The sequence below is a fragment of the Oncorhynchus kisutch genome, linkage group LG1 (assembly GCF_002021735.2).
Source record: "Oncorhynchus kisutch isolate 150728-3 linkage group LG1, Okis_V2, whole genome shotgun sequence".
NCBI lineage: Eukaryota > Metazoa > Chordata > Actinopteri > Salmoniformes > Salmonidae > Oncorhynchus > Oncorhynchus kisutch.
The window spans coordinates 19,396,663-19,418,906 of record NC_034174.2 but is presented as its reverse complement, the minus strand read 5'-3'; the positions used below and the strand labels follow the sequence as shown (position 1 = coordinate 19,418,906).

Here is a 22,244-nt window from a genome sequence, read left to right as displayed (position 1 = left end):
ACTGTGGCCCGCAGTTATTGAAATTGTATCCATGGTTTTGTGCGACTACTGCAGTAATGAATTCAGTATGGCTGTGATTTTCTCACTGACGACATGTTAATGTTGAGCTGGAGAAAATAAGGGAGACGGCTAGAACAGCAATGATGGAGGGGAGAGGAGGGAGGGACAGCCATGTGGAGTAGACCACCTATAGGTCTAACAAGTAAAGGACGTTTGCAGACATCTTTATTTGTCTACTTTTTCTATTATTGCTGAAGGAATTATTGTAAATTGTGCATTTGCAACTTTGCTGGTGTTAATGTTACTGGCTTGCAACAAATCACAAACCTGTGATTTCTTGGGCTATTCCTCACAATGTGCTGTACGTGTTCACAAGCTGATTGCTTCAAACAAATTACTTCAAACGAATTACTGTTATTTTTGTTGTGACAAAATGCATGTTTCATCATTGTTCTTTACCTCATACAGATGTTGATAGATATACTGTGACAACAGGCAGCAACAAAAGAGGCTGTGCATCATGACTAAACTGCTCTTGACAACAACCCCAGTCATTCTTCAATGCCAAGACAGCATGAGACACAGTGATCTTTTCAATGCTGTTTCCTTAAACATGCTGTCGTGTGGCACACATAACACTGACACCAACAGAAAGAGCTTGTCTGTTTCCCTCAAGTCTCAGATGCTGAAAATGTTTTGGGCTTCACTAATAATAAATCTACCGCCATTCTATGGGCCTCATTGGTTGGACACAGAGGAGTGTGGCATTAGTTGTGAGTGTGAGGCGTGTTTACAATGAGCTAAGGGAAAATACTGTCAGCCCATTGCATAGCACAGCACTCCAACTGTCTGAGAATCGTGTGGCACCTATACACTTAAAATATGTTGACCTACCTCAACAAATACTTCACCAAAATGCAGAAGCTGCATAATACACTAAACATGTCCGCATCCAAACACACAATCATTGAGAGCACTACCCTCTCTTTAAACATTCAAAACGCTCTCCAATATACATAAATAATAATCATGTGTTTATGTACTTGATGTACTTTGGGTCGGGATTAAATATTAACAGGCACTTTAGAGGGGATAGGGACTGCTGTTGCCATGGGAATAATCCACTCATTTTGACATTATTTTCATTAGGCCACTGTTGATACAGTCCCAAAAGGTTTTGCATGTCAGCAATCAAGTTGTGAAGATATAAGACTTACAAAAAGCAAATAGTAACTTGATTGCTGACATGCAAAACATTTTTAGGACTGTAACAACAGTGAAATAATGAAACAAATACCAAAAGATAGTTTTTGAGGGGATTATTCCTTTCATTAAGACAGGTGTGAAGAGAGGAACCTAGTTGACCTGCTGCTGCTGGAGAAGGATCAGGTCAGCTGCCATGACGTCCACTGACGTGGCGCTCTTGGGCCTCACGTCCCTGGACCCGTCCTCCACGCTCGCTGCTCTGTTCTGACTGGCTGGACCATTGCTTGTCGCCTCGGTCCCAGATTCTTGCATCATGACTTAAAAACCTGAGACAGCAGGGAGTAGGAGAAACAGCTGTTAAAACAAGGCACAGTACAGGGGATACAGTACGTTCTAACCTGGGCCAAACTGGAAACGTGTCATTTCCTTCCCACACGACTTCACTTCTATAACAGGTTTTTCTATTGGTTCATTCCTGACTGTTTCTTGTTTGTTTGTTTGTTTGCACTGTATTCATAGACTCTCCTTCCACTGGGTGATGAACTAGTCTTTTGCTTTGTCTTTCCGGACTAGATACTTGCAGATGACATGTCCATACTGGGCTGGAGGAAGGAGCATGGATCAGGTTCTGTTAGTGTTCTGCTTCACGGCTGTGTGGAAAGCAGGGGATAAAAACACACATCTGAGAGAAACCTAACCTCAGTGAGGCAAAGCAATGGAGTCCAAGAAAACACTCACCCTCACAAACAAAACACTTTCTATGGAAATGGATATATTTACTCCCAGAAGAACCACGCAGAATGGCTTTTTAATGGGAAACAGGTCCAACGGGTGGGCGTGCCTGCCTGCCAAAGGATCTCCATGAGAAATATCCATTTTAAAACACTCAAATCCTATGCAGTGCTCAATTAATACCAACATATGAGTCTATACCAAAAACATTTTCTGTTGTTACTTCATTTTAAAGGAGAATGTGTTGTATACAAATGGTTACATATGCTCTATAATTGCATGTAATTCTATAATCCAACTAAAATAAAAACAAATATTCAGCCGTTTTTACATTTTCAAGTCCTTATTGTTTCTAATTTTGATGATGCACAAGCCAGACAGACATCCCCTCACCCCCCAGCCCAACTCCCTCCCCTCGCTCCTGGGATAAGTATGAACTGAATGACACTGATGCTTATCTGGGTCTGCATTCCTGCAATCAGTGGTGAGATTTACATCTTTTGTGTTGGTCACAAGCCTGGTGCGGCGGGAGGCGCGTCTAGTTGCCCAACTCCAGAGCAGTTAATGAAGCTGACCAAGTTAGACAGAAGTAAATTAACTTGGCTGATTAATGATTTATACAAAGTAGAATAAATCATAATGAAAGATGGTGGAAATGAGACTAAATGCAGATTGAAAATGTTGTGTTTAAGCCGTGTTATAGGGAGGCCAGTATGTGTTAATGTGTGCTCAACAGAGGGGCTGAGTCTCCTGAGATGCCAATCTAAACAAGAGACACCCTATATGGATGAGTTCAGAGACCTGGTCGTGCGGTGCCAGGACAACAACCTCTCCCTCAAAGTGATCAAGACAAAGGAGATGATTGTGGACTACAGGAAAAAGAGGCCCCATTCTCATCGACGGGGCTGCAGTAGAGCAGGTTGAGAGCTTCAAGTTCCTTAGTGTCCACATCACCAACAAACTAACATGGCCCAAGCACACCAAGACAGTCATGAAGAGGGCACTACAAAACCTATTCCCCCCCCAGGAGACTGAAAATATTTGGCATGGGTCCTCAGATCTTCAAAAGGTTCTACAGCTGCACCATCAAGAGCATCACTGCCTGGAATAGCAACTGCTCGGCCTCCAACCGCAAGGCACTACAGAGGGTAGTGCGAACGACCCAGACCATCACTGGGGCCAAGCTTCCTGCCATCCAGGACCTCTATACCAGGCGGTGTCAGAGGAAGGCCCTAAAAATTGTCAAAGACTCCAGCCACCATAGTCAAAGACTGTTCTCTCTGCTACCGCACAGCAAGCGGTACCGGAGCCCCAAGTCTAGGTCCAAGAGGCTTCTAAACATCTTCTACCCACAAGCCATAAGACTCCTGAACACCTAATCAAATGGCTACCTAGACTATTGGTTACCCCTCCTTTTACACCACTTCTACTCTCTGTTGTTATCATCTATGCATAGTCACTTTAATAACTCTACCTACATGGTACATATTACCTCAACTAACCGGTGGCCCCCGCACATTGACTCTGTACCAGTACCCCCCTGTATATAGTCTCGCTATTGTTATTTTATTGCTGTTCTTTAATTACTTGTTACATTTATTTATTATTCTTATATGCATTTTTTAAAACTGCATTGTCGGTTAGGGGATCGTAAGTAAGCATTTCACTGTAAGGTCTACACCTGTTGTATTCGGCGCATGTGACTAAATACAATTTGATTTGATTAGAAACTAGGCACAGCCGGCCCACAGCAGAGGAGCCACAATGGGGACTCACTCTGTCTGACAGACATCAAATGGAGCTTGACAGTCTGTCATGTTCACATTTAATATCAGAAATCAAAATAAGCAAGATAACAATAGAATAAATAGTATAGCTCAGAGATCATCAACTAGATTCAGCCGAGGGTGGATGGTCGGGGGACCAAAACCGAATTACAAATAATATGTAGACTGCAAACAGATATAATATTTGACTAAAACATAATCATTTCAAACCTTGCTTACATTTGTATCCGATCACATATATCTCTCTATTATGCATGTGATTAAAATATTTCCTAAATTAAAATCACTTGGAGCTGATTTACTGGTGTCTCTAGTCTTATGTCCAACAATGATAATGCTCTTCTCGCAAGCAGAACATCCTAGTGAGTCCTCATCAGATAATGTGGTCGGTATTCTTTCAGTTGTATGTCAGCCGCCCCCTCACCTCAACTGTTGTGTATGCTATTTCCCCGATGGCTGAGCAGGCTCTTTTGGAGCTTCAGCCTGCCTTTATTGCCCTACAGAGGGCCTTTGTTGAACTGAAGTTAGTGCTTAATGCCTTTTAAAATCAAACATGTTGTTTTCCCATTCACATAGAAATGTATCGAATGATTTATGCTACGTACACTGAACAAAAATATAAACGCAACATGCAACAATTTCAAAGATTTTACTGAGTTACAGTTCATATAAGGAAATCAGTCAATTTAAATACATTCATTAGGCCCTAATCTATGGATTTCACATGACTGGGAATACAGATCTGTTTGTCACAGATACATAAAAAAAAAGGTAGGGGTGTGGATCGGAAAACCAGCCAGTATCTGGTGTGACCACCATTTGCCTCATGCAGTGTGACACATCTTCTTCACATAGCGTTGATCAGGCTGTTGATTGTGGCCTGTGTAATGTTGTCCCACTCTTCAATGGCTGTGTGAAGATGCTGGATATTGGCGGGAACTGGAACACGCTGTCGTACATGTCGATACAGAGCATCCCAAACATGCTCAATGGTTGACATGTCTGGTGAGTATGCAGGCCATAGAAGAACTGGGACATTTTCAGCTTCCAGGAATTGTGTACAGATCCTTGCGACATGGGGCCGTGCATTGTCCTGCTGAAACATGAGATGATGGAGGCGGATGAATGACAAGACAATGGGCCTCAGGATCTCGTCACGGTATCTCTGTGCATTTAAATTGCCATCGATAAAACGCCATTGTGTTCATTGTCAATAGCTTATGCCTGCCCATAGCATAATTCCACCTCCACCATGGGTCACTCTGTTCACAACATTGACATCAGCAAACCGCTCGCCCACATGACGCAATACACGCTGTCTGCCATCTGCCCGGTACAGTTGAAAACTGGATTAATCCGTGAACAGCACACCTCTCCAGTGTGCCAGTGGCCATTGATGGTGAATATTTTCCCAATGAAGTTGGTTATGATGCCGAACTGCAGTCAGGTCCAGACCTTGGTGAGGACGACGAGCACACAGATGAGCTTCCCTGAGACGGTTTGTGCCAACATTCTTTAGTTGTGCAAACTCAGTTTCATTAGCTGTCCGGCTGGCTGGTCTGGTCTGATTCTGTAGGTGAAGAAGCTGAATGTGCAGGTCCTGGGCTGGCGTGGTTAAACTGGTCGTACTGTCAAATTATCTAAAATTACATTGGAGGCAGCTTATGGCAGAGAAATTAACATTCAATTCTCTGGCAACAGCTCTGGTGGACATTCCTGCAGTCCGCATGCCGATTGCACGCTCTCTCAAAAGGCATCTGTGGGATTGTGTTTTGTGACAAACTGCACATTTTCGAGTAGCCTTTTATTGTCCCTAGCACAAGGTGAACCTGTGTAATGATCATGCTGTTTATTCAGCTTCTCTATATGCTAAACCTGTCAGATAGATGGATTATCTTGGCAAATGAGAAATGCTAACTAACAAGGATTTAAACAAATTTGTGCACAACATTTGAGAGAAATAACTGTTTGTCCGTATGGAACATTTCTGGGATCGTTTATTTCAGCTCATGAAACATGGGACCAACACTTTACATGTTGCGTTTATATTTTTGTTCAGTATACTTTGGATGTGTTCCCGCGTATAAATATCTGGAAATCTTGATCATAGGCTTTCATTCAAAATACATGTTGATGAGTTAGTTATGAAGTTATTCATTTAAATGGACGTCTTTTACAGGAATATGCCTTACGTTAAATAGCAGAAAACAAATCATTTTGTCTACATTGATTCCGATCTTACAATAAGGCGATATCATTTATATGAATGCAGCTGCCACTGTATTGAAACCACTGGATGCTGTATAGCATTACGCTTCATTATGGGCGATAGGTTCAGCACACATCAATGTACTCTATATGAGAAAGTAGGCTGGCCCTCTTTGAAGTCTCGCAGATCTATGCATTATGCTTTTTTTGTCTATAAAGCCCTCTTACGTAAACTATCACCGTACATCACTTCTCTGGTAACCTACAGAAATACAAGCTATCAGACACAATCTCAGGAATGGTCAACTCTAGAGGTCCCTTCAATCTCAACAGTTAAGTAAATCTACCTTTAGCTATTTTGCTACCTTGCTTGTGGAATTGTCAACAGAATTCACTGAAATTCAATGGTGCATCTAAAGCAGTTCAGACGGCTATGTGAGGACGATTCTAAGGAAGAATGTGTTTCATTTTTACGATTCTATGATTGATCTTGTAATTTATTTTAGATTTTACTTTATTGTGATGTTTTTTGTGCTTATATTTTCTATGTAAGTAACTAGGCCTATGTTTTTTTTACTGTCCCCGGGGCCATGCTGCAAATGAGAATGTATTCTCAGTCCACTCACCTGGTTAAATAAATAATAAATAAATCTCATTCTGAGCCCCTGCCTCTCTGCCTGCAGGCTATGGGCTGTCGGGCCCAAGCTACAGACTGTTGGGCCCAGGCTATGGGCTGATGGGCCCAGGCTATGGGCTGTGTTCTCTGGGTTCTGGGCTCTGGCCTCAAGCCTCCAGCTCAGCCCACTCTCTCTCCTTCTCTCCAGACAGATGTTGACCCGGCTGACCCCTTCAGTCTGGCACAGTTTCCCTCCATAACGGGATTTTGTAAACAAGGAGTGAGCAAGAGGAATACTGTGGGATGGAAGAGAGAGAGTCAGCCACAACTACAAGAGTCAGCTGGCTGCTCAGCTCAGGTCAGCTCAGCTCATACAAACTCCCCTTCCTTCTGAGACAACAATTAGAAACACATTCTTAGGCCAAATGAAATGTGATTTGAAATAAACCACTTGCTGACGCTATTCACCCCCACTTCTTTTTCAAATAAAATACATTTTTCCACATGTAAAAAAATGGACTGAGTCTGTTTTTTTCTCTCTAAAGCTACATAAAAGGGGAAAGTAATGCCTATTATGCATGCACTGTCATTCCATGCAACATTTTCGTAATTATAACGGAAAGGCATACATTTACGAATGCAAGGCATCTCCAAAAGTAATCAAGAGAATGAGCCGCGGGGCTATTTTAATGTATGCAAAACTTGTGACCCACAATGAAGGTAAGTAAGGCGCACATGCTTGGAACCGGCACTGATGAGGGACGGCTAAAATTAACACCCAATTCATTTTCGAATTGACAAACAAATGAAACCCATAAATCTACTTTCTCATTAATTTTACTGCAGAATAATTCAAAGCTGTAGAAAAAAAGAGAAATAAAGAAAATGTAAAATGTAAAATGTGCATTAAATATCACCCAGATAGGAATGAGCCTGATTGGAAAGTTATCTAGTGACAACTATGTTAATCTGAGCTGCACTGAGGCAGAGACACAGCAACTTCATGTAGGCTATCAGGCACAGCCAACTAGTCTACCACGTGACAGGGCCCCTCATTCATTTATCTACTCATTTATGTTCAGTTTGCTCAGAGGATACATTTATCTGTGATGATGACTCAAATAGCTTGCAGTTACATTTTTTTTTAAATTCATCCATTTATACAACAATACATATTGAGGGGGAATCATCAGTCAAGTGTCTCGCTAAAGGTACTATACTTAGCAGGGCTGGAAAATACACATTCATGCAAGCACCCACAAATGCACAAACACAGACACAAACAGCCATACACACATACACACACAAATAAACACACACACATATTCAAATAGAAATGAGGGGGACGTTCATGAGAAACAGGCCTGCTTGTTTATGAGGCATGTCAGCCCTAAATATAAAAAGAAAAACAAGAAAAACAAAGAACCCTAAATAATGAACATTCCATGAGGTAACAGAGATCCACAAAACAGATGCTATGCTTCTCTGTTGATCCTCAGACGTCTGTTCTTCTAAAGAGGGTGGGGGTTGCGGGGGTCTGGTTGCAAAACACAACAAGTGTTTGGAACAAACAGTGGATCATAAAAAAAAGGTCAGATTTTCTGTTTGGTGATGGTTTTGTTCGTCTAATAAGGGGAGTACAGTCCAAACCCAGTCACATGCAACTCCTACCTGACGAGACAGGTTCAGAGCACGGCAGGGCACCAAGGACTAATCAAGCCTATCGTTCCACTCAATAGAACTCTAAAAGCCTGTCCCTTGTCATGGCAGCCTGGAATTGAAGATTCAGTCAACAATCCAAGGTAGGGTCGGCCTGCACAGCTGTGGCGTGGACTTTCCCCATGTTTGACTTTTCACTAATGCTCATGACAGTAAACCCTTTATGGCCAACTGTTCCGGTCTGCATAGTTATCACATAGCTCCAGTTTACACAAGCACATAACAGAAGCACACAATACAAGCACAACATTGTTGGGGGCGAGATAAAGACACAGACAAAGGAGATGACAACGGGAGAGATTCACTCTGATGCTGCCTGTTTAGGTTGGCTTGGTTGCGAAACTAGACAACATAAAGAGGTTGTACCAAGGTGGTGCAACACCATACCGCTTCACCTGGAAGGGGTTTACAAGGTTTGGAGAGTTTTGTGTTCAGCTATATTTTGGCTCGACAAACATGAGAGAAAATCGATTTTCACCGTGTTTACAGATAGCTGAACGAACATTTGTTCAACAATCCACAGTCAATCCTTTCATAATACAAAAGAAACTATTCAAAGAACTGAACCCCTCTACTATAGGCTTGTGCAGAACAGAACAGAAAGTCTGAATTGGGCTGGGCCCCTGAACCCTCCCGCAGTCATAGAACAGTCAGTGTCCTGCCCTCCCTTCCTCCCTCCCTCATCACCTTGGTCTTTACCTGTCACGCCCTGACCTTAGAGATCCTTTTATGTCTCTATTTTGGTTTGGTCAGGACGTGAGTTGGGGTGGGCATTCTATGTGTTGTGTTTCTATGATTTTCTATGTTTTGGCCGGGTATGGTTCTCAATCAGGGACAGCTGTCTATCGTTGTCTCTGATTGGGTACCATACATAGGTACCCTTTTCCCCTGTGTTTGTGGGAGGTTAACTTTGTTTGATGGCACATAGCATTAAGCTTCACGGTTTGTTTTGTCGGAGTCATTTCTTAAATAAAGTCAAATGTACGCTCACCACTCTGCACCTTGGTTCTCATCCTTCAACAGCCGTGACATTACCTTAATGTAGCCTAGACCTCCATAATCCAGAACCACACACATCCCTCAGAAGTAGTTGCCACAATATCTGGACTCGCTTGGCACTCAACAAAGAATCCCTCGCCCTTCTCTTCTCCGAGAAGGTAAATTGACAGTATTGATGACATTCCGCCAACGGAGACTTCACAGTGAGACCAAACAAGCACTAATCTCACCAGCCACTTCAACAAAAAGTTGCAGAAAAAACAAAGTCGCAGATAAGCAAAGCGTATCTTAAGACTACTATGACAACATTGTAGGAACAGGCCTCCCCTCTCTCCCTCCTCACCCCTTTTTCACAGACACACAGAAGCTTTTTAAAAGTTCCTTCCAGACCTTATAAGGGTTAACCAACCACTCACTCACACCAGCAAACAAAGTTGCTATTTGCTTATGAACTGATTTCTGCCATGGCTACAGTAAACAGAGGTTTTTGTTTATGAACAAACACATCACCTTGCAGGACCAATTTAACATTAACCAGGTGGAATAATCAACAGATTTCATAGGTGACACTCATGGCAGACCTAATGTAAACAGGCTCTGGGAGAAGAAAGGGGCAAGGCTTAGGGAATCATTGTCGATGCAAAGGCAGAGCCAGCTAGAATAAACAGCTGGGGGAAACTCAAGACAAACAGTCATTCTCCTGACATTTGAAGAAGCATTAAGGTGGTGTGTTACAGCTGCTAGCCTGGCGGCCATCATGAACGTGAACAAAGAGGGGGTGGACGGGGGTGGGGAGGATGTGGTGGGCTGGTGAAGAGGGTCTCATCAGAATTGAGGGAAAACACGGTGGTTGAGACACAACACTTTGACAACAGACAAAATATAGAGCGTCTTCAAAAACACCACAGCAAGGAACTTGTAAAACATGTTAAACATTTACTTGCTTCAATTATTCAGTAACTATGGCTTGGCAACAACAAAGGACATCTGAGGGTTCCTGAATCTGTTCCTAAAAACATCAGGACAGGTTGATGGAAAAACAAGCAATGTTGTTTTCATCTGACAAACAGAGAAATCATTTAACTGCAAGTGCCCTGTTTTTAACCCAGATAATACTGGCATCAATAATCTGGGTATACAATGAATAATGGATCTATTTCGATTTCTTTACAAATAATACTAGCGTGACTTTGAGTCTAACGTACACAGTGTATGATCTGTGTTACTCTATTTGCATTAGAGCAAATAATACACTATTCAGAAACAGCTAACAATTACAACAAGCATGAAAGAAAAATTGGTGTGGGGAATTTCAAGCTGCACGTCACCTTGTGCATGAATTATTCATGCATACAAGTTGCCATCTGCTCATCTGAATCCAGTCAGAGAGGCCTAGCTACCCTGACTGTTTAGTTACTCGTCTCCTCTCCTAAACAACCCTCATAGTCATTTCAGTTAGACCCCAAACCCATTTACCCCCAAATAGTGAGGGCAAAGGAACAACAGCTAAGAGCCCAAACACATATTTATGACACATTGTGAAGAATATAATGGGATCCTCTAGCGTGAAATCCAGATTCAAATGTATTACTACACCATGTACAGAGAAAAGTGCTTGACATCCACTGATGCTGAGGATGATGATTCATATGAATATGAACCTATTATCATGCTACAAGCTCATTTAAATGAACAATAAGGATGGGAGCAGAAGGCACACTCTCCAGTAGGGAGGCTAAGTAGACAGATCATTTCCGAAAATACACAAAACAGTTAGTCTCCTTGGCATGAAGCCGTCCCATATACACCTAACGTACAGGCCTGCTGGGAAGAGACAATGACGGAATGTGCAAAAGTAAGGCAGGGCATGGTATTTTTAGTACAACCACGGCCGATTGAGACTAAGTAAATAGAAAAGTCTAATGAGTTTTAAGCCGCTTGTACATGAATGGAATAGTAATGGTGTGATGTGGAGATGGAGCTGCTTCAGGAGTGGATCACAACTCATTCCTCGGTGACTCTCCTTCATTTGACTTTGATAATCTCACTCACATGAGGCTCACATCGATAACACTGCAGCGAGAGGACAGACATCGAGAGACGTGGGCCTCTTTTCTGACCAGATCCGATGCATGGGAAAAGCAGGCCTCGCTACCCTCAAGCTCATCTTTTCAATTAGACCTGTCAAACACACATGCTGAAAGAAAAACACAGATTTCAATCTCTCCGCATCCTATGGGATCTGCAAAAGCTCTTATTGTTTTAACATTACTTAAAATGTGTCATATATTTTTTTTTTTTTTTTACTAGAATTCATGCAGGGCCCGTTCCCAGGAGTGGACTTCAGAGGAGAAAATGTGTCAGATACATTTTCCAAGGGAAAGGAAGGTTAGCCTATGAACTTATCTAATTAACGCTGTGTGCCTAAACCATACGAGGGTCATATTATTAGAAACACTGATCTTGCGGGGTAAACTTACCCAGTTGCACACGGCTAGTGTACATTGACAACTCTTGAGTCTTTGCGTCTTTCTACCGTTATGACATTCGTTAACCATTCAGACCCCTTGACTTTTTACAAATTTTCTTACGTTACAGGCTTATTCTAAAATTGATTAAAGAAAATAAATCCTCATCAATCTACACACAATAACCCATAATGATAAAGCGAAAAAAAAATTAAGAAATGTTTGCTAATTTGTTCAACATAAAAAAACATAAAAACCTGAAAGAAATAAGTACCTTTTGCTATGACACTCAAAATTGAGCTCAGGTGCATCCTGTTTCCATTGATTATCCTTGAGATGTTTCTACAACTTGATTGAAGTCCACCTGTGGTAAATTCAACTGATTGGACATGATTTTGACAGGCACACACCTGTCTAAATAAGGTTCCACAGTTGACAGTGCATGTCAGAGAAAAAAACCAAGCCATGAGATTAAAGGAATTGTCCGTAGAGCTCTGAGACAGGTCAAGGCAAAAATCTGGAGGAGGGTACCAACACATTATGCAGCATTAAAGTTCCCCAAGAACACAGTGGCCTCCATCATTTTTAAATAAAAGAAGTTTGGAACCACCAAGACTCTTCCTAGAGCTAGCCGCCCAGCCAAACTGAGCAATCGGGGAAAAGGGCCTTGGTCAGGGAGGTGACCAAAAACCTGATGGTCACTCTGACAGAGTTCCGGAGTTCCTCTGTGGAGATGGGAGAACCTTCCAGAATGACAACCATCTCTGCAGCACTCCACCAATAAGGCCTTTATGGTAGAGTGGCCAGACGGATGCCACTCCCCAGTAAAAGGCACATGACAGGCCACTTTGAGTTTTCCAAAAGGCACCTAAAGGACTCTCAGACCATATATTATCTGGTCTGATGAAACCAAAATTGAACTCTTTGGCCTGAATGCCCAGTGTCACGTCTGGAATAAACCAGGCACCGCTCATCACCTGGCCAATACCATCCCTACGGTGAAGCATGGTGGTGGTAGAATCATGCTGTGGGGATGTTTTTCAGCGGCAGGGCCAGGTAGACTAGTCAGGATAGATGGAAAGATGAATGGAGTAAAGTAAGTGGCCCAGCCAGAGCCGAACTAACATCTCTGGAAAGACCTGAAAATAGCTGTGCAGCGACGCTCCCCATCCAACCTGACAGAGCTTGAGAGGATCTGCAGAGAAGAATGGGAGAAACTCCCCAAATACAGGTGTGCCAAGCTTGTAGTGTCATATCCAAGAAGATTTGAGGCTGTAATCGGTAGCAAAGGCGCTTCAACAAAGTAATGAGTAAAGTGTCTGAATACTTATGTAAAGTTGTTGTTTTTTTCTCCATTTTTTAAATATATATATTTTTATATTAGCAAAAATGTATAAAAACCTGTTTTTGCTTTGTCATTATGGGGTATTGTGTACAGATTGAAAACTATTTAATCAATTTTAGAATAACAAAATGTGGAAAAAGTCAAAGGGTCTGAATACTTTCGGAATGCACTGTATAGCATTGTTGGAGAAGGTTGGGTAATGTCTATTAGCCCACTACTCAATAGCATGGTCATCAACAACAGCAGGAAATCAGTCTGAGTCCTCCTAGCCTAACAACATACACTGAGCTCTGTTCAATATTCAAACTGTGTTAAATGTGTCACTGTAGGGCACAATACACTACAGGTGCGTGTTTCCCAGTTCCTTTGTTTGGAGCTGGTTACACAGAGATACAGTTCAGCTATTGATTGCCAGCCACAATCGTTAACCTTTACACACAAATAATGGCTAGTTATCTTGTGTGACGAGAGAAACGTAATATTTAACTATTGCTCAACATTTGTAAGGTATTGTAAGCAACACATATAAAAGAATAGCTACAATTATATTCTGCATGTGGCTTGAGTTGGAATATTATACAGAAAGTAATGTGTTAGACCAGTGGTTCCCAAACTTTTTATAGTCCCGTACCCCTTCATACGTTCAACTTCCAGCGGCGTACCCCCTCTAGCTCCAGGATCAGCGCACTCTCAAATGTTGTTTTTTGCCATCATTGTAAGCCTGCCACACACACACTATACGATACACTTGTTAAACATAAGAATGAGTTTCCCCGGCTCGTGGAAAGTGATAAAGAGCTCTTACAGGACCAGGGCACAAATAATAATATAATAATAATCAATCATTTTGCTCTTTATTTAGCCATCTCACATATACAACTTTATTTTTCATCGAAAATTGTTAATAACTTACCACAGGTTAATGAGAAGGGTGTGCTTGAAAGGATGCACATAACTCTGCAATTTTGGGTTGTATTGTGGAGAGTTTCAGTCCACTCTCACATAGGTACGTGGTTGCAAAGGGCATCAGTTTCTTAACAGCGTGATTTGCCATTGCAGGATACTCTGAGCGCAACCCAATCCAGAAATCTGGCAGTGGCTTCTGATTAAATAAGATTTTCAGAGAACCACTTGTTGCAATTTCGATGAGTCACTCTTGTTCAGATATCGGTAAGTGGACTGGAGGCAGGGCATGAAAGGGATAACAACTTCAGTTGCTTGTGTCATCCGTTTCGGGAAAGTACCTGAGTAATTGCGCACCCAACTCACTCAGGTGCTTCGCTATATTTCATTTGACATTGTCCGTAAGCTTGAGTTAATTTGCACAAATCATACAATGATGGAAAGACCTGTGTGTTGTCCTTGTTAATGCAGAAAGAGAAGAGCTCTTTGTAAAAAACATCACCCAGATAGGCCATTCGTGTGAGAAACTCGTCATCATGCAAGTGGTCAGACAAGTGAAAATTATGGTCAGTAAATAAAACATTAAGCTTGTCTCTCAATTAAAAACAATGTGTCAATACTTTGCCCCTTGATAACCAGCACACTTCTGTATGTTCTGTACACAAGAGTTCAGGGGCCTGGCTTTAACAAATTTAACCATTTTCACTGTAGTGTCCAAAATGTCTTTCAAGCTGTCAGGCATTCCTTTGGCAGCAAGAGCCTCTCGGTGGAAGCTACAATGTACCCAAGTGGCATCGGGAGCAACTGCTTGCATGCTCGTTACCACTCCACTGTCTCCCTGTCATGGCTTTTGGCCATCAGTACAGATACCAACACATCTTGACCACCAAAGTCAATTTGATGTCACAAAGCTGGCATATTTTGTTTCTAAATGTCTACGCAAGAGTGAAGGTTTCATTGAGTTGTGAGATAGTACTTTTGCACATATAACACACCGTGGCTGAGGGAAGGCACTACTCCCAATATAAGTGATCCCCAAATTAATGTAGTTCTCATCATATTTGCGCCTCTTCGATGGTCCAACGTCCCTGTATGTTGTTCGGTGCTTTCCCGGGTAAGGGGGCAGTAGCTCTTTGGCTGCATCAGATTCACAACTGTCAGTGTCCAAGCTAGCTGCGCTAACAACAAATGTAGAATTACTGATGCTAGCATTGGATGTGCTCGTGGAAGCAGAACAACTTGTGTCTTCGACAGGTGCAGGTGTAGTACTGCTGGTAGTAGCAGTACTACCAGTAGAGCTGGTATGTGTCTCTATGGACACAGACCTTACTTTGTATAACCATTTATAAATTTTTGAGCAAACGGAATTAGCAGCAGCTACGTTTGGCTACATATGGACCGTTAGTGGAATTCCCGCGAGAGAGTAACGGTTAATGTGATTGGATGACTTCTATAATATCACCTACAATAGCCAATATGTGGTGTTCAATGTAGGCCTAATGTAACGGTCTTCTTCCTCCTCTGACGAGGAGTAGTAGGAAGGATCGGAGGACCAATGCGCAGCGTGGTAAGTGTCCATATTTTTAATAAAGAAATTGAACACTGAACAAAAACAACAAAGTGAACGAATGAAACCGAAACAGTTCTGTCTGGTGCAGAATACAAACACTCAACAGAAAATAATCACCCACAACTCAAGGGTGAAAACAGGCTGCCTAAGTATGGTTCTCAATCAGGGACAACGATTGACAGCTGCCTCTGACTGAGAACCATACCAGGCCAAACACAGAAATACCAAATCATAGAAAAATGAACATAGACAACCCACGCAACTCACGCACTGATCACACTAAAACAAAGACATAACAAAAGAACATTCCATGTAGGTGTCACTTTTTGAAAACATTATGCATGGATTACGTTGAATCATTTTGGGACTGATGATTTACTTGTTAGAAAGCTCAAATCACTTTACAAAAATAAGAAATGATCTGTAACACAATTGGCCAAATAGGTGACTGACAACTGCATTGTGTTGTGTTATATGTTGCAAGAAACGACTTTACAAAATACAATTAATTGTTATCATTATTATTACCATACAGAGAATCATACAAAGATGAATGCTACCATCTGCCTATTGGCTTATTTGCATATTCAAGCGTGTCTCAAAATAGGATCCTGCCCCTTTAAGTAAAAAAAAAGCTCTTTACCTGACTCGCTTTTCAAAGACAGTAGCTACATAAAGAAAATGTGCACATTTCCCTCCAGTGGTTTGTTTCCACCAAACTGACTTGTGGAGAAAAATCTGTGTGTTATGATGTAGTGCACACAAAAAGTAGTGGTTAGAGCGTTGGACTAATAATCGGAAGGTTGCAAGTTCAAACCCCGAGCTGACAAGGTACAAATCTGTCGTTCTGCCCCTGAACAGGCAGTTAACCCACTGATCCTAGGCCGTCATTGAAAATAAGAATTTGTTCTAAACAGCTCACAGATACAGTACAAATAAGCTGTGTGGGTAAGCTAGTCTACATGATGAAATTATTATGTATAAGAGTGAGAATATTTGTAATTGTCAAACGGTAGTCATGCATCGATCATCAAGTCACCAGAATAAGACCCTCGATATTTATTGGAAAGGGGCATTAAGTTCATAGTGTGCACTTTCAACAGCCTGTGAAGTTCATATGTAGCCTAATAAATTGCATGGTTTACCACCATATCATTGCATGACTCCAAGTTTACTTCTATGTGATGGTTATTATATCAGTATTTGTGCAAAAGTCGTTTCCACTGACCTTTGCTCTCATAATGTTACTGACACAAAAATATCCCACCATGTCAAATTAACAAATTATCTGTCAGCATTTATAACTTCCTGTTTCCATCAGAGCTGTCAGGATTTTTTTATACGGTATGACTACTCGCATTAAAATTGTGGATGGAAACGTGGTTAGTTATGTACAAGTTTTGTGCTCTTGAAGGAAGCAATCACTCCCCTTTTTCTGACCAATATTCGCTATAACCGGGCTACTAACTCATTAAAATACCTTTTTGTAAAGTTCAATCTCGTGCATCTCTGGGCGGGCTGGCAATTGTTCTACGTGGGACTGCTCCAGGAGCTGCGCAGCCGCACACCCCGCACAGCTTAGAGGGAACATTGGCCCAGAGTGCAACAGATTGCAACTTTGAACATTTTACAAATAATTAATCTCAATGCCCTCCAATGAGCCAACATGCTGCTACTTAATTCTATGAGATGAGGTAAAAATCAATGCAATTGTGTGGAAAAATGCTGAAAAGCAGTTTGTTTACGTTAACTACACAACATCCAAGCAAGCACATTCGTTAATGGCCTCTTCCAACTCATTGGATAAGTTATGGGTGGCCATTAACCAATCAGGACAAAGAACCAAATACATTTTGGCACCCCAATCATTGCTTCTGGCATGGGAGTGGTCAGACCTCTGATCCCTGACTCCTCCCACTGCTTCCTCAGGTGCCATGTCTCTTAGACGTTACCGTGCTGGGTTGTGCCTAACAAACGTGTCATTATTTTAAAAGCCATAGTTTTCCAGAGAGAGTACACAGTGTTAAAAAGAGGGGTACGTGCCTTCCATTAAGCAGTTAAATTGAAGGTAAAGGGCGGCAGGCTAAATTCCAAAATACCTTGTATGAATCTCAGAGCTTTAATGGAATCAGGCTTTAACAACTATTTTTCGTTAAATACAGCCCCTTTCAGGAGGATGCGTCCCACTCGTAAAGCAGTGAAATGACAATGTACAGTGGCACTAATACAAGGACATAGTTCATCATGACACTCTCTGCAATTCCCAACTGATTAGGGGTCCTTATGTTGGAGGTCTGATTTATGCTGTCATTTCTTCTCACCGATCCTGCATCAATGAATCTTAATGAATTGGTAAATAAGGGTGAAGATTACACTCTGTGACACCGCAACATTGCTTCCCCTCAATGCTAGAGATGTATGTAGCCAATTAGAGAGTAACAAAGAAAAATTGGCTAGCAGAAAAATAATATTCTTTATGGTAACAAAATGGAAAAGCATTCTCGCTGAAGGGCAATTGTATTGTCAGTGTTAACTCCATAAAATATTTAACCCGCCCACTTCAAAATACAAAGGAGCTGCTGTGTTGGATCTGGACAGGATGCTTTCAGGGAAAGAGAAAAGGAAAGTTTTCTAAATGTGAGGGAGGCTGTGCAGCATAGCGGCCTGGTTTCCTAGACCACAAGTAACATAGTAAATGTAAATCCGGGACAATCAAATTAGTATGATATATTCAGTTTGGTATGGTGACATATGACAGAAGGTTAGTTAAGGCCAAAACAAAAGAAGGGTGGTTCTATAATGCGAATGTCTAGCAACCCAAAGGTTGCATGTTAGAATCTCATCACGGACAACTTTAGCAATTTAGCTAATTAGTAACTTTTCAACTACTTACTACTTTTTAGCTACTTGTCAACTACTTAGCATATTAGCTAACCCTTCCCCTAAACTTAACCCTTTAATCTAACTCCTAACCCTAACCTTAACTTTAACCTTAACCCTAACCCCTAGCTAGGCACCTAGCCCAGGTTAGCGTTAGGCACCTAGCCCAGGTTAGCGTTAACCACCTAGCTACCTAGCTAACGTTAGCCACAATTCTTTAAAATTAGTTTTCATATCATATGTATTGCAAATTCGTAACATATCATACGAAAAGGATGATGGACATCCACAAATTAATACAAACCATACGAAACTCAATACATCATACAAAACAGAGGGAGACAGATTTACATTTGCTATGTTACGTCTACCTCGGAGTCCAGGTTGAGCACAGGAATTCTTCTCTGAAATGAGCCAGAGACCTTGGCATTGACAATCCCCTGGCTGATCTGTTTGATCAGCATAAATACACCTCTGTGTGACAAACATGTTTACACTCACAGAGCAAAAAGCACACAATGACACCATGAGCTGCTGCTTCTCTAATGAAGACACCAAACTGCTATCAACAATTAGCTATGAAGTGATTCTGTGAGAACTTTCTCCATTGATATATTTAATAATAATAAGGTATTTCCCAAGTGTTTTCCCTTCAGGGAAAGATTTGCATACCCCTTTATATGGACATGAACAACATGTACTGTGCACCTGCCACCATTTGCCATTAACGCATGATTATACCATTATCTAAATGATCATTCTGTATGATAAAGGTAAAGTGCAGTTTGACTTCATAGTCAGAAAAACATGTAGTTCCTATTCATCTATATATTAATTTATTTCAAAGGAAGAATATCAAAATACAATCAACCCTTTGAAGAAACCTATTATCAACACGTTACTGGAAAGTTTATTTGGGGGTTGGAGGATTAAAACAACCTAAAAATATGAACATGGGGTATGAGTGGCACAAATATATTTCTGTAGGACTACAAAGAGTGAAAAGCACTTCTACATATTAATCCCAATTTCTTAAAGGAACTCTTAAAGCGGTAATGAGCTCTTTTATGTATTATATATTGTGACTGGATTTAGAGTGAGGAAGCGTCTCCACATCAAACAGGCTGGCCTGCTATTAAGCACAGGGCTGAGAGATGCTGCTGTTGCTGCTGCTGCTATGTGAAAAGGAGTGGAAAATTAAAGCTGAAGCAGAGAAAGAGCTTAATTTACTGGCATGTACAGTATGCAAATGAGATTACTCTCAGCTTAACTGCATCATTTATGTCCATAATAACAGCATCATCATTACGGGGCTCAATATTAAATTACACGGTAATTAGCATATCAAAGTGATTGGGTAAAGTTGAAAACAAATACCCAATTTTGTTAATGAACATCTGTAATCACCATGTAGACTCTCAATGAAAACATCCAAAACAAATATGTGTTTTGGAGAAGGGGAGGAAGATCCCTCCCAGGTGACAGGTCTGTGTGTCGGGCGGTGGGGGGGGGGTGGGGGTCTTACCTGGTTGGCTCCACACATTCAGGTTATATTTCCCAAACCCTGTGTGATCAAAGATGAAATTTCCCACACTTGCCACTCATCAATAATATACTCATCACTTCATGGGCTGCAGCTCAAGGCTTAGTGAAAACTCCATTCCATTTTCAAAAAAACCTTCACTATCACAAGTCGCAAGCACGCACACACACACACACACACACACACACACACACACACACACACACACACACACACACACACACACACACACACACACACACACACACACACACACACACACACACACACACACACACACACACACACACACAGGTTTAACCATTGCCTCTCCAATCCCCCAGCCCCAACTGAGCGATGCCTAGCACTTCCTCAGGTCTCTGACAAATCATGCAAATCTTATTTATGTGCCCATGTCTGGAGGCAAAAGGCAGTCTGCGTGTCATATTTCTCCTGTTTGATCCACCGCTTTTATACTTTCACGTCCCAACATTATTGATTTCATTCAGAATTTATGACGCACTACGTTTCAAACGTAAGTCAATCTCACCTCTTTCTCCCCCCTTTTGCCTTTCTCAATCTATCCAACAAAAGAGGTAGCAGGCTAGTGATGTCCACTATCAGAAAAATAACTCTTCAAAATGTAAAGAAGTGGCATTTTATTTTATTCACAGAGGAATCCATTACAGGCCATATTCCTTAGAAGTATGTAAATGATGTGCCTTTCAAGGTAGAGCTATGGCAAATCCACTCCATCAGCTAATGACGCCGCTCATTACATGCAGAAAGGATGGCTAATGAAGGCTCGGCGGCTGGGCCGGCCGTTCCCTCACCCAGCGTAAAGCCCTATGAAATGCTAATATCTCACTTCTAATTAAAGGATACTAAGTCCAAATGCACCTTCACAGCCAGTAGCCGGCAACATACATTTTATTTTTCAACACTACACTACACCCAAAGATGTGCCCGAGCAACATTAGATTAATTCATATTTAATACCCCAACTATTCCTCAGCTTTCTCTCTCTCTCTCTCTCTCTCTAGTAGAAGCTTCATATTGAGAGCAGGCACATTATTATCCTTTGTGAGGCTACATTTTTGCTGGTGCACTCACTGTAACACACACACGCTGCCTTTAAGCACGTGTCATAGAGAAAAAGCTCATTACGAAAAAAACAAATCAAATAAGAAAATACACCAGTATCGGCTCTTCACCTGTATGTATACATTTACAATGTTTACACATCGTTGGCTGTAAATATGTTTATAAGAAAACATGCGGCCATGATCAAAAACTGACCTTGAAGAACCTCCTCATAAAGTTCATTAACGTCAGACAGGACAGGCTTCATCTTCCCTGACATAAAAAATTAAGATATATTTTTTAATATAAATGTTTTATAAACATCAATATTGTGAACTACAATACATCAAATACAAGAAATCAACAAGGAAGTACATTCAAATAGGTGTGTAATTATTTATAAATAAATCACAACCTGACAGAGAAAACGTATTTTATGGCATATAATGTAGTTGCAACAATGCGTCAATTACAACAATGCAATATTAAAAAAACCTTATCACACGTAAGCTAATTACTTTTTTTCTCCTGACAAACTCCAGATAAATGTCCGGAACCTAGTAGCAGCGACCTTAAAGGGATACTTCGGGATTTTGGCAATGAGGCCCTTTATCTAATTCCCCAGAGTCAGGTGAACTTCTGGATACCATTTTTATGTTAGAGGAAGTTAGAGGTAGTTTGACAAGCCAATTCTAACTAGTGTTAGCATGCTAGCAGATACCATAGAATTCATGTCATTGCACTAACACTAGTCAGCAATTGCGCTAGCGCTAGTTAGCAACTTCCTTCAAACTGCACGCAGGCGTGAGTTGCATGTCAAAGTCTTGAAAATAGAACCAGAGCGTAATTTGAAGCTCCAGTAGTGCAAACCTCTCGTGGGGCCAGCGTGCTCACGCACAGGTTCTGTTGAAATTATTAGGAGTGTCTCACGCTCTGCAAAGGTTTTGCGGCTGATGTGTCAGGACAGTGAAACAGATTTTTCTGCTTCTTCCCTGTGGTTTAATTAAGAAGCTGACAAGATATGGCATTTCTAAGTGTAAACAACTATTTTCCAATTTTCGGCAAGTGATCATAACCTTCGGGCAACCAAATAATACTGCTGACTTGGCTGATGGGAAAGTGCCTTTGATACCATAATCAGAGTTATCTAATCAGGCTACATAATGCAGTTTTAAACTCCTGGCACTATAAGGAGGTTGAAAACCC

General features: G+C 41.3%; 1 protein-coding gene across 10 annotated transcripts in view; it reads right to left on the bottom strand.

The window, feature by feature from the left end:
- The window catches only part of LOC109898110 (forkhead box protein P1-B), a 241,197-nt gene that overhangs the window by 103,781 nt on the left and 115,172 nt on the right, over positions 1-22,244 (bottom strand). For all 10 annotated transcript variants that reach the window (XR_004203567.1, XR_004203566.1, XM_031793110.1 and 7 more), the window contains one exon: positions 1,366-1,532. Coding sequence is in view for 8 of the 10 variants with exons in the window: in XM_031793110.1 (XP_031648970.1) it covers positions 1,366-1,521 (156 nt within the window). In the remaining 2 variants the exon portion in view is untranslated. Of the gene's footprint in view, positions 1-1,365; positions 1,533-22,244 lie in introns of those variants that run through there.